The sequence below is a fragment of the Neolamprologus brichardi genome, chromosome 6 (genome assembly GCF_056152115.1).
Source record: "Neolamprologus brichardi isolate AB-2024 chromosome 6, ASM5615211v1, whole genome shotgun sequence".
NCBI lineage: Eukaryota > Metazoa > Chordata > Actinopteri > Cichliformes > Cichlidae > Neolamprologus > Neolamprologus brichardi.
Window position 1 is genome coordinate 13,800,374 of NC_142109.1, and position 13,932 is coordinate 13,814,305.

General features: G+C 39.0%; 1 protein-coding gene across 3 annotated transcripts in view; it reads right to left on the reverse strand.

Annotated features, from left to right (window-relative positions):
• The window catches only part of herc3 (HECT and RLD domain containing E3 ubiquitin protein ligase 3), a 33,846-nt gene extending 21,306 nt beyond the window's left edge, over positions 1–12,540 (reverse strand). Inside the window, exons 1-11 of one of the 3 annotated variants that reach the window (XM_006787050.3) lie at positions 12,451–12,540; positions 10,965–11,315; positions 9,282–9,441; positions 6,502–6,578; positions 5,492–5,713; positions 3,959–4,050; positions 3,487–3,617; positions 2,763–2,914; positions 1,890–1,963; positions 1,146–1,270; positions 919–978 (exon numbers count right to left, since the gene is read on the reverse strand). In XM_006787050.3, coding sequence (XP_006787113.1) covers positions 919–978; positions 1,146–1,270; positions 1,890–1,963; positions 2,763–2,914; positions 3,487–3,617; positions 3,959–4,050; positions 5,492–5,713; positions 6,502–6,578; positions 9,282–9,441; positions 10,965–11,187 — 1,316 coding nt within the window. In that variant the 5' untranslated portion in view covers positions 11,188–11,315; positions 12,451–12,540. Of the gene's footprint in view, positions 1–918; positions 979–1,145; positions 1,271–1,889; positions 1,964–2,762; positions 2,915–3,486; positions 3,618–3,958; positions 4,051–5,491; positions 5,714–6,501; positions 6,579–9,281; positions 9,442–10,964; positions 11,316–12,450 lie in introns of those variants that run through there. The other 2 variants (XM_035906261.2, XM_006787051.3) reach the window with 2 other exon arrangements.
• Positions 12,541–13,932: the final 1,392 nt, after the last annotated feature.

The following is a 13,932-nucleotide window of genomic DNA, read 5'->3' on the forward strand; positions in this document are numbered from 1 at the left end:
AGTTACTCTGTGATGAATCTACACTAATAAAACACTAACAGATCCTTCTTGTTTCCTTTTTTTTAAACCTTTGTTGGGGACTGTGGTGCCCTTTTTTTGTCGTAAAATACTGGGAGAGTTTCTGTGGCAACATTCAGTGGAAAAACTGCAGTTTTGATGTCGAGCGCGACTGCAGTTTGTGCCATCTGTCACCTGCCTGAACCAAGGCCAAAGATCCTGAGCATGTGCTATTTTTGGCTCAGCACAGTAGCGATACAGACGTGGCACACGTGCAGCGCATAATTGTACTAACTATTTTAAATATGTCGTGCCTGTCTAGCATAAATCAGAGTCACATTTTCAACCTGCAGAAATGAAACACTTCTTCTAATAATAACAACACAGACAGTGACGGAGAACGAAGAATAAAATATCTGGTCATAACTTGCCAGATGGTATGCATGCATCCAAGGTTTGTTTGGCAAATACTGACTAAATCCTGCACTATTAAGGTGGGAACTTAAACATTTTTATCACCTCTTAATTAATTATTTCAGCTCTTCTTTACACTTCGCATTTTGGTGCTATATCTTATTAACTGTTAAATGTTTGTTTCTTTTTTCCTCCTCAAGGTCACCACTGTCTTCTTTTTCTTAAAGGTGAAAATAAAATTACTAGTCTGACTTAAGTAAAAGTAGCAAAATCTAATTTATATGAAGTACTTTTTCTAAAGAAAAAATATCTTGTCTATGTAGATTCACTAATACTCTTAGCACTGTAAGCTTTTAGAAAAGCTCTTAGAAAAATGTAAGCTCAGTGGTGTTTTGTCTTCCACTGAAGGTTTTTGCATTAATACATGCAACCGTGCTCCAATATAAAACAAGTCCTGACTGCACTATTTGAGTATTTCTCATATTGATGCAGGTGAGGTCTATGCACCTTTGGTCCAAGAAGCTGGCATTCCAGCACGCCGTCGAGGACAGCTGAACTATGACGTCACTGTAAACGAAACACACATTACAATGAAAATGTAACAAGGGGAGACTTTCCAATGATTAAAGTGAATTAAGCTCTGTGTGTATTTGTGTAAACCAATTATATATGAGTCTACATTCTATCTTATAATCTAAAATATCTGACACAATACCCTTTTATCGTTGGCTTACTTTGTGACGCTAGAGTCTGTGTTGTACATCAGTTTCAGCCTCAACGAATTCAAACTTTCATAACTGATTGGTGAGAGACTTTTGCCAATATTAATCACTCTGAAGTCTTCCGAGGGGACAGAGGTCTGTAGAGGGGAAGACAGAGAACACATAACACCACTGTTACAAACACGGAAGACTGTTTGCTTTGGTCCTTTGCAGTGTGTGTGGCAAAGTTTGATCTGGGTTGCGTCGACAAAATAAAGAGGCCACGCCTGAGATCGAAATGTTTTGGCTAAGCGCTTTACATCTTTATCAGCCTACGTTCCTGACAGTTTGCTTGAAAATTACTTTTTTTTTTTTTTTTACTAGATAAAGGCTCCAAATACAGAGTTCCATCAACTGAACTGGTTAAAGCTGAGACATTAACGCCACCCTGTGGTGAAACACTAAACCTAAGTAACACAGACATGATTGCTTGGAGTTTTTGGATGTGATTGCTTAGAATTATACAGCGTGCTGCAGGAAACTAAGAAGCATATGTGTGTCACATACAGTTAATCATTTTTTAATTCCTGATGGTTTTTAGAGTACGTCTTTGATTTTCATTTTCACATTTCTCTATATTTTTAACATGAAAATAAATAACAAAGCATTTATTCATGAAAATTCAAACAAACAATAACAATGGTAAAACTGGAAGTAAGTATATATTTTTAATAAAAAATGTGATATTTTAGTATTAATCTTTATGAAATCACATACCTGCTCATTAGAATACAATAAGAAACTATGGTCTCCTCCACAGATGATTTTGGTCACGGTATACTGTTTTGATTCTAATTAAGAAACATAAAAAAGAGATAGACACTGTACATAATAACAGGGAATAAAATATATATATTTCACACTGTAAGGCACTTTAAACTGCATGTGTCTGTAATGATTCCTCACCTTGAGAAAAAAGATGATACACAGTAATGAAGGATAAAGAATAATACACTGTGGAAGCATAAAGCAATCATAAAGCAGTTGGCTCAAAAGCTCTTCTTTGTGCTATTTCAATTTGATATACATGGCAGAATAAACTGTGTTCTGCAGTCTCCTTACAATATATATATATATATTTTTAATCTCTGCTGTGACTCACACCCCCTAGTCTACATTACAAGCAGATTGCAGGATGATTTCTGGTAAATCCAACAGAAGACACTGCTGTCCATTACAAGCTGTTTTGGCTGAATACCAACTATCCTCTTGGTTGTTTTGGCAACAGCAACTGGAGCCAAATCAGAAATACCTCCGCAAGACAGTGAAGCAGCAGAGTCTAGCTGGACACTAACAAAGCCCACTGTATCGTTATCAGTCTGTTCTTTCTGTTTTAAGACTTTGTAAATTCTCTCAAAGTTCTCCATTGTCTTCAAGAATAAAATCGGAAACAAGGTTCCCAGGACCATAATGGTTAGGCCAAATAAAACTGTAACATTCACAGCTGCCTGCCTGGATTTCCACTGCAGTTACCAGTAAAGGCACAAACAGGAAACATGTCTAACAAACGTGAGAAGTGGGAATGAGGCACTTTTAAAAAGGCGTTCGGTCACAAGCATATAGGGACTGATCGGCAAGTCCTCTGCTTACCTCTTCTATGGAATTTTCCAGTCAGGAAACTGGCCTTGACAGGAAATGGGCTTCTGGCATCCCCCAGTATTCCTGTTCCCAGCTGGCCATGGCTGTTACAACCAAACGCATATACCACGCCAGAGGAAGGCACGAACGCCAACGTGTGGTGCCTGGCAAAAGGAAAAACCACAAAATGAAGAAACTCAAAAAAGTAAATTCACCACTTTGATAGTTACACATTTACAGCATTAGATATGCAGTTAACATTATCAAAGGTACCTTACAGCTCTCTGATTTAACATGTTCAGTTTAGATCGGTTGTTTTTGCAGCAGATATTTTTTAATTATTACTAATGTTTATATTTTTTTTAATTTGGATTCTCAAAGAGAAGTTTTGTTCTAACGGTCAAGAGGACAAAAGAAATAACTGAGCAAAAAAAGATGCAACAAATGTCTGTGGCTGGAAGCAAAACAATCAAAGCTATTAACATTTAAGGTACAAGGTAACTTTCTATAAGTCTTTTCGGTATTCCTTTCCCATCAGGTGTGGAGAAAATCCTAAAACAAAATAAACAAAAAACACACACCATACAAGAGAGTTAAAACTGCGGCTTTCTGAGAGTCAAAAAAAAGTTTAAGCTTCATAATCACAGACTTTACTCCAGTGTTGTTTTACTTGGTTGCATGAGATTGCATGGGTATAACCAACGAAAGTCCTCTGTAGGTTTATCAGAGACAGTACCTGCCACAGGCGATTTGGGACACCTCGGTGCCCATGAGCTCCAGCACTCGTCTAGGTAAAAGCTCACTATTGGTGGAGCCGTGACCCAGCTGACCCCACGAGCCATCACCAAACGTAAACAAGCCGCCATCCTGCCGGGAAGAGTAAACACACTGACTTTTTCTGTGCTTTTTTCCATTTAAGAGGGAAACTTTATGCATAGTCTTGCACTAAAACACTTATGGCACACGTTAGGTGGTAGATTAAGATAAGATAGGGTTAGACCGTGTGGCTGGAATAAGACTCAGTTTTTAACTCTGTATTAACAGAGTGTTGTGTAAAATAATATAAATCTCTTGCACCAGCTAAACAAGAATGACCTAACAAAACAAGACTTTATAATATCTGGTTGCATAATATCTGTTACTAGAAATGGCCAAAATTGAACATGCATATGTAAAGCATGTACAACACAGTTAAACATAAATCATACCTTTGTCAAGGCTGCTGTATGTTCATCTCCACAGCTGATGTAAACAACTTTCTGAGATCTCAAAAATTTGATGTGGCATGGGACGGCACGATCTGTGGAAGGCGACAACACACGAGCGAGTCCACACTGTTAAACACTTCAACCAGATGAGTCCACTCAAATTAAGAAGATGGTGGAAAACACTTAAAGTTTTGCATTCTGATTTAGCACCACAATGGCAACTAAACTAAACGTGGATATGTTAATTAATTAAATTATTAAATTATTTAATATTGAGGATCATTTCCATGAAATGTTAATAAATAGATCTCTTCTCCAAAATGGTGACCTCTAACTACTCATAAAACAAAAAATGAGCGTGAGAGTGATCAAGTACGTTGCCATTGTTCCACAGACAATGGCAACAATACCGTTTTGCGGTAGATTTGCTGCTGTTGTCCTGTGGCCTGACCCAGTATTGGCCAAACTTTAAATGTCAGGTAGACATCTAAAGTTTGACTCTACAACACTTTGGTATCCGGAGGAGTTCATGGTCAACTCCATAACTCCAAGGTGCCCAAATCACCACCCCTCCACCACCGTGCTGACATATGGTATGAGGTGTTTATGCTGACATGCTGTGTTTAATTTTTCCACATGGTGCTGTGCATTATGGCCAAACATCTGCACGCTGGCATAATGATAAATGGTAAATGAACTAGTTCTTATATAGTGCTTTTCTACTCTAGCTGACCACTAAAGCACTTTATACAACATGCCTCATTCACACATTCACATCCATTCTATGCTTAAGTGCTTTCTATGTGACATTCACAGACACTCACAATAGAAATAGAAGCTTCCTATTAGTAGATGACCTGCTCTACCTCCTAAACTACAGCCACCCCAACGGCCTCATCTGTCCAAAGGACTTTATTCAAGAAGTCTTGCAATTTTCTCAGATGCAACTTTTCAAACCTAAGCTGTGCTGTCATGTTATTTTTAGAGAGAACAGGCTTCCTCCTGGTAACCCTTCCAAATAAGCCACACTTGTTCAGACCTTTTCTATTTGTACCATCATGAACTTTACAATTACCTGCTAACAGAGGCCTCTAGAGTCTGAGATGTAGCTGCTGGGTTTTTTTGCAGTTTCTCTATGTATTGCTCAGTCTGCTCTTGGGTGAATTTGCTGAGACGTCCTTTTCCAGGGAAGATTGTGGCATTGTGTTAACACGTGAATGCTTCAGATCAGAAACTGCCAAAACGTCTGCTTTGATAGCGGTACTCACACTTGACAGTCATTATTAATTATTAATAGTACCTAGCTGTTACTTAACCTCTAAAATATTATCAAAAGAGTACAGGTGTACTTAGTTTTTCACAACACCATGTGGAGTCCTGTGAAAACCTTTTCTTTTTTTTTTCAAACGCGAATAAATTGCTAAAAATGTGAGACACAATATTACGTAAAGATTTATATAATTTGTATGAAGCTCTACAATCTGCATTATATCATATAACAGTCGCCGTTCTTTCTAACCAGGTGATCATTACCTTGTTTATCATTAAGGCCCAGTTGTCCATCTCTGTTTTTGCCCCAGCCAAATACAGCTCCAGACAATGAGAGGGCAAAACTGTGGTCTCCTCCTGCCGTTATTTGTGCCAAAGGAATTCCTGCCAGAGACTTTAGAGGATGAGGGAACAGCTTGCTGGGCTCTCCTTTCCCCAACCCGAGCTGCCCGCTGGTGTTCTGGCCCCATGTGAACAGCTGGCCATCTGAGAGAAAAAACGCACATCATGAACTTTACCTTACATCAACACCAATAATGAACACAAAATACAGGGCAGATGTCTGTTTTATAGAGTGGCTATATTTAGAGCTGTTACAGGGTGTGGCTCAGACCTACATATTGCCAAAACATCAACAACACCAAATGCTTTCATTTATAGCCAAACTTAAATCAAGTCAAAGCTTACACCAAACATAAATAAATAAACAACTTTTCAGGCTGACAGATAAATCACAGACCCCATTATCCTGTTAGTATTAATACATAAAGCTATGTGTGTTTAGCCCCAAGAAGCTGTGGTTCAACATCTGATCACATTTCTTTGGACAAAAAACAGTCAATTTAAAATCTCCCATAATGCAAAACCATTGCATTTTCTCAAACTATGCTCTCCTCCCTTTGCAATCACATATTTTAATGAAAATATTATGTCTTGAGTCCTAGTCATGCTAACCTTGATGCTGATGGTTGACACTTTGTTGCTACATTGATAAACACACACTTGTTCTCCATCATTACTGCCTGGTGATTGCTCGTAAAACAGCCTTGACCATGTGCAAGTTTCACTCAGATCTGACCAATACTGTTAAAGGATTAACACTTCTGGTGAACTGTGGACGAGCGGATAGATGAGCTAAAATTTGCATGAAGTGAATTTAAGAATTTATGAGGGTTTTCTGATGCCATACATTTCAGTTCAATTGGACACAGTTGGGATCCAACATTCAGATCGTGAACAGTGATGAGGTGTTATAAAGAAATTGTCTTTCACACCTCTAGAAAGTGCGATGCAGTGCTGATTCCCACACATTACTTGAGAGATGCGATGGTCACACAGTCTTTTGACCAACCTAGGATAAATTTAAAAAGAAACAAAAACATTTGTTTATCAAGCCAAAAATACACATTACAAACATTTCTTGTTTAAGTAGATGATGCATGAAAAGGCTGGGAATTCCAAATAATGTCAAACCTGATGTCTATTGTCTTAGCTGATTATAGGCCAATCACAACCTTCCTAACCTGCCTTTTTCAAAAAGTCTTGAAAGAGTAGTTGTAAAACAGCTAACTAATCATCTGCAGAGAAATTGTTTATTTTAAAAGTTTCAGTCAGGTTTTAGAATGCATCAGATTACAGAGACAGCTTTAGTGTAGGTTACAGATGGTTTTCTTATGGCCACTGATGGTAGATTCCTGTCTGTGCTTCTTCTAAACCTCAGTGCAATGAGGTTCGATGACCATAATTTAATTACAGCGATTAGAGCATGCTGTAGCTATTCAAGGTGGTTCAAATCATATCTATCTAATAGACTTTTTACTTGCTATTTAACTTTTATTTATACAGGTAGCCCCATTGAGACTCAGCATCTCATTTACAAGAGAGATCTAATTCAGACAAACTTCGTAAAATTATAATACTTCAATTTGTTCATGTTAATTGGGAGTCCTCTTTACACACAAAGGTGAATTATGGAGTTCTGCAGGGTTCCACACTAGAACCAGTTCTGTTTATATTATACATGCTTCCCTTAGGCCAGGGGTGTTCAAATCCAGTCCTCAAGAGCTACTGTCGCTCTCCTTCTTCCGACACACCTGAACCAAATGAATGACTTGTTACCAGGCCTTTGCCAAACTTGATGGCATGCTGAAGGGGTAATCCAATCATTTGATTCAGCTGTGTTGGAGTAGGGATGGATCTAAAAGCCGCAGCTCTTGAGGACTGGAGTTGGACACCCCTGCCTTAGGCGGTATCATTAGAAGGCAAAACATGTATTTTCACTCCTATGCAGATGATGCCCAACTTTATCTATCCATGAAGCCAGAAAACACACACAACTTAGTGAAACTGCAGGAATCTCTGAAAGACAAAGACCTGGATGACCTATAATTCCTAAATTCCGCTACAAACTGAGGTTAGCATACCTGGCCCTAAAAAAAAAATCTTAGAAATGTGTTACTATGTGCTTACTCTAAATGGGATTACCTTGGCCTCCAGTAACACTGTGAGGAACCTTGGAGTCATTTTGACCAGGATATGTTTTTCAATGCACACACTAAGCAAATATATATAACTGCTTTCTTCCTTTCGTGCAATTTCTTTTTCAGTATCACTGAAAACTAGTATTTATTACTTCTACGATGCAGTATGGTAATTACTGATGTCCTAAAAACTCACTGAAAAGCTTTCAGCTTATCCAAAATGCTGCAGCACGAGTACTGACAGGGACTAGAGAGAGCATATTTCACCCATACTGGCTTCTCTTCACTGGCTCCCTTTTAAATCCATAATAATCGGGTCCCATTTTATGTTAAAGACCTCATAGTACCGCATCACCACAATAGAGCACTTTGCTCTCAGACTGCAGGCTTACTTTTAATTCCTAGAGTAGTTAAAAGTAGAATGGGAGGAAGAGCCTTCAGCTTTCAGGCCCCTCTTTTGTGGAACCAGCTTCTAGTTTGGATTTTGGAGACAGACACCCAATTTCCTTTTCAGATTAGGCTTAAAACTTTGCTTTTTAATCAAACTTATAGTTAGGGCTTGATCCAGTGACCCTGAATCCTCCCTTAGTTATGCTGCAATAGCCTAGTCGGCTGGAGGCTTCCATGATGTACTGAGTGGGTTTTTTTCCCTTACCATGTGTTTTTACACTAATCTTCATTAAATCATTAGTTATTAATAATTTCTTGCGCTCTTCCACAATGTGTCTTTCTCATGTCTTCCTTCCCTTACCCCCAACTGGTCGAGCCAGATGGCCGCCCCTCCCTGAACCTGCTTCTGCTTGAGGTTTCTTCCTGTTAAAAGGGAGTTTTTCCTTCCCACTGTCACAAAAGCGCTTGCTCATAGGGGGTCATCTGATTATTGGGATTTTCACTGTATTATTGTAGGGTCTTTCTCTTACAATACAAAATGTCTTGAGGCATCTATTGTTGTGACTGGGTGCTATATAAATAAAACTAAGTTGAACTGAATTATGAAAGGCTGCTGCATACAAAATACTGACTATTAAACTATCTCGCTGAGTATATGTTTACATGGGGCTTCTTCTCCTCCACCATAACACTGAGGTCAGTCTGAGTAACCGATAGATTAACAATGAAGATGTCAATGTAGTTTTTCTTTCTTTTTAATAATGATTTTGTGAGCATATAGATATAAATATATTTCTGATATATCTATTTAGTCTTAGTCTCTTTTGTCTGCTTTCTTCCCCACTTTCAGTAAATTGTCTATTAAAAATAAAATTGTTTGTCAGGGCACTAATTGCTTATTCTAGAAAATGTTTTGCAAACCACTTATTACAGTAAAATCCCATTTTCCCAGTATTTGCATGTGAAAGACTTACAGGAAGTCTATGACTAACAGTTTTCAAATAGGCTCTGATAAACCTGTCTACGTCTGCACGCTCTATGGACACACTTAGCTGTGGCAGTGGCCAGATGTACGCTGTACAAGTAGGTGCTAGGCTGCTGGTAAGTACAGTAAGTTTTCCGACTGGCATGTGTAATTCTGTGTGGCCAGGCTAAACCCTTCTTCCTATAAACTACACGGGCACCTGGGAATTCGAACAGTCGTCTCTGTGGTCCCCAGTCCCAGCTGTCCCCCATCACCAGCTCCCCAGGCAAACAGTTGACCCTGTTCATTCACTGCCATCGAATGGCCCCGACCGCATGACACCATCGCAATCTTTTGGGTATCCAGAGCCCCAACAACCTCTGTGAAGAGATGACAGGTCTACAGTAGAGGTCTTTTCATTACTTTTACTCTTTACCCATTTGTTTTTCAGTTATAAGTCTAAATATTTTAACCTACATGCTATTTATTATATAAGTATTTATTGTACACAATAATACAACAGATCCAAGAAACATAATATACACATTTCTTTTGAAAATAGTATATTATTAACTGCACTGAGAAATACTGTGTTGAAGCGCGTGCAAAAAGGATGTGTGGGCGAGACTTTGCAGTTGGTGTGGGTGGTATTCTGCCAAGGACCAATTAAGGGTTAGCTGCTTTAGACAAATTGAAAACACAAAATAGTTGATAATGTGGTTTCCAGTGAGGTAAGACTAAAGCATTTAATCAACAGTCAACATTTTTTAAGCTTGTTAAAAAGATTCAATAACATAAACATAAAATGATAAAGGCCTTATAACAAAAATATAATTATGCCAAGTTGTGAGATAACATGTTGATGGACATACTTCAAATAAATCTGTGTATGTTTTTTAAGGTCCAGCAATTCTTGTATTTGTTCAGGGCTGTTACAAGTTCACCCACATGCCACAAAACAAAGAACATGTAGAACACATTTCCACCCACATAATACCAACACAGACCCATCATGTCTGCAGTCACTAGCATTTTAGGAAAAATGCCCAAAATGCGGGAGCAGGAATCCTTTCTGTTTCGTGTCAAACTCACCTAATGATGCCCAATTCCAGCATACAGTCATGCTGCTGTTACATGAGTGTCTGTGCTTTTCAAATCCTCAGTCATCCTGCTTCCACATCAGATAAAAACACAACAGCCACTGAAGCTGCTAAGACTTGCAAAAGACATTTCACTGCATGCTCAGTCTTTGTAACAAAGCATCAGGGTATTTTTCTTCTCCCATATAAAATATTATTGGTGTCCACTAAAGAGCTTTTGGCTTACACCAAAGGAAAATAACCAGGTCTATGATTTCTTTAAGTTTTTTGAAAGTGGAGTTTAATTTATTCCAGTTTAAAATGAATTATTATTTATCAAATGGCTGAGAAAAAAAAAACTTTATATAAAATTTTCTATTATTTGAGGCAAAACATAAAATAGACTCTTTAACTCAAACAACTATGTGCAGACCAATCTTGCTTGTGTGCCTAATCGCTCATCATAGATAAGTTTTAACCTTGGTTATGTGCAACTAAGTCAGCCAAACATCACTAACAGCCCAGAATTTCACCATCAGCCCATGCCCATTTGTATAACTACTTTAATTGATTAGCACTTTTATTTAAACGTAAAAGATGCAAAATAACAAGCTAGGTTTTTAATACATAACTCCACTATAGTTGAAGAACAGAATACAATTTGACTTTTTTATTAGACCGTCAATTCACCCCCTGCTTGTGCAGCCAAACACAGACAAAGACAAATCATGCCAAATCGGGCCAAATTCAGGCACATGCTCAAACATACTTGCTATGTTGTTCACCAGGGTGGTCCAATCTGGTGTTTCCAATTTAGAGCTTACCTGGGGAAGTCCCTGCTTTGTCATGACCCAGCTGTCCCCAGCTGTTAGAGCCACATGTGTACACACTGCCATCATACATAAGAAACACAGAGTGTTGTCCTCCACAGGCGACCTCTTTCAATCCCCTGCCACTGAACACATGACAGTTCCTCGGCTCAAACACAGGGTTCTTCTCCACACCAATACCCAACTGCCCATCCTTGGCATTCCCCCAGCACAGCATGTTGGTGAAGGGAGAGGAAATGAGCACCGATGTGAAGAGGCAAAGAGAGTGACAGCCAGATGGAGGAAGACTATAATGATCAAGCTCGAGAGCAGGCCCGCTTTCGCCTCTTCATGTAAATTCCAACCCTAGAAGCAAAAGAAACAGCGTGATTATGCATATTTCTTCATAAGGAGCTGATTACTTTGCTCCATATGTGAACTCTTGACAGTTTTTCAATTAGGGAACAAGGACGGGCTCGGAGGTTGCTGTGGGTGTGTGTGACAGTGATGTAAGCATGATGACAGAGGAACAGGCAGTGTATTTAAATAAACCCTGTCAGTGTAATCCTGGCTTAAGCAGCTCCAAGCAGTCCCGCCTTAATGTCCAGCCTCTTCTAGCACAATAATGTTACCAACTGAGTAAGCCAGAAAATACACAAAAGAGAAACGGGCCAATAGAGAGTATGGTTTACCTCACAATGTCCCAAAAACGTGACTTTTAAATATTATACATTTTCACTGTTTAAGGTGTAAATCGTAACTGGGATAAACGCCATATAAATATTTTTATTAATACTATGAGTTATATCATTACAAGTATAACCTATATTACAACCCTGCAAAAACTAAACTGAATCACCTCTGAAAAAGGTGAAAAAACAGCTGTGATGAGGGGATGCGGGCACATGTATTAGAAAGCACTAATTTACCTGGGAGGGTGGAGGAAAATATAGGGAATGGACCAAAAGCCCAGGGTGACCATCCTTATCGCAGTTAGTAAACATTAAATAAATATTAGCTATACATTATAGCTTTGTTTAGCATGCTATAGCACACCAGTCTTGGCTGTGAGTTGCTCCCGTGTATTACCAGTGGGCTATTATTATTATTATCTAAACACTGGTAGCTCGATGTAAGATACGCTTAGCTGTATATTTAGCTGTATTTTAAGTGTCAGCGGCTGCTTTATCGTTTGTGAGGACCAGCACGTTAAGTCAGGTTAGCTTCCTGACCCGTGCTGTGTGTACATTACAAACACATCCTGCAGCAGTGGCTAAATGTCCCCTCTGACATTACCTGAGTAAGTTTGTTAGCGACCCTGACAAACCACACAAGCCGTTATAGTTAATAGCTAACTAACGTTCGCAGGCTAAAACAGCGCTGGCTGTCAGTCTTATAGCTAAAAAAAAACAGAGACCGGCTGGCTAGCCGATGAACACAACCTAAGCACAGCGGCGCTGTTTTACAGCTGGGTGGTGCAAAATTAAAATAGTGTGTTTACCTTGACAGATGCATTCTGAATTTGGGCGACTGGTTTCGGTTCATCAGCCCAGAAAACAAACGAGGAAGTGCCACAGCTGCTTACGTCACTAGACGTTATGGGCAGGAGACAATGTGATTGGTCCGCCGAGCAAGGGGCTCTACCAATGGCTGTGTCCGAATTGGTGAATGCCTACTAGCGTAACAACAAAGTCCGTGAACATTAAATCTATTGGTGTGGCTATTTTATTTTCCCAATATGTAATACTTTTTTACAAGCTTTGTTTAAAATGGCGGAGGCTCTTAATTTTAATATCTGAATCATGTCAGTATCCCGTCAACCTAAGTCTTTTAAGTGTTATGTTTCACGTTTGTGTTAGGTATTGGGAGGCCCTGTGATGTTTTTTAATGTGAGTGAAGTTGCCCCCCCCCGCCCCACCTTCTTCAAATCCAACAAAAGTGGTATCAAACGTTTGTGCTACGTTTGTGCTGGTTTGTGCTGCAAAAAAATTCGTTTGTGCTGCTATCATTTTAAAGATATTAATAAAAATTTCTAGAGGTCATCAGAGGTCAACCAGCCCCCCCCCACACACACACACACAACAAAACTGGTGTCAATCAACTGTGCTCCGTTTGTGCTGGTTTGTGCTACTAAAATTGTTGTTTGTGTTGCTTCTGTTTTAAAGATATTAATGAAAATGTAAAGGTCAAAAAGTCAGCAGTCAGCTGAGACTGAAGAAGTCACTTGGATGAGTGAGAAATGTTTCTCCCACTGAAAATGTCCAGATGAACAGAATCAACCTTTTGGGATTTACTTACCTGGATGATTAAGCACGCATCAAGACATTATTTTTATTAATATTTTTAAAATGCTAGCAGCACAAACGAAACTTTTTGCAGCACAAACGTTTGATACCACTTTTGTTGGATTTGAAGAAGGTGGGGGGGGCAACTTCACTTTTTGACTTGTTCATACATTTCTTGAAAAAGCATTTCCTCCCTTTCTCATTTTATTTATTCATTTATTTATTTATTCTATATTTTTCACACTTCAGTGTTTCACATGATCAAATACATTTTAATATTAGACTAAGATAACACCAGTAGATACTACATCGGCTGTATCCCAATTCAGGGTCTGCAGCCTTAAAGTACGCAGCCTCAACGGTCCTCAAGGGCCGCATACTCAAAGACCGCTAAGGCCGGAAGTGTGAGGCTTGTGAAATGGGACGGTCTAGCCTCCGTCGCGCTGCCCAGGTTGCCTAGCAACCATGATAGCTGGAAACGTGTGGTTGACAGAAATGAAGGAGAACATATTTTGTTCATTTGTTTGTTTGTTTCTACATGAGCTTTGTGTGATTTAATAAGTATCAGAGGGTGAGACCACGGGACTGTAAAACATGATTGTTGGGCTTCATTTCTGTACTGAACAGTCATTTAAGATTAGCTAGTAAATAACAAATAGTTAATGTTGTTCATGAGACTAAAGTCAGTGTAAATATGA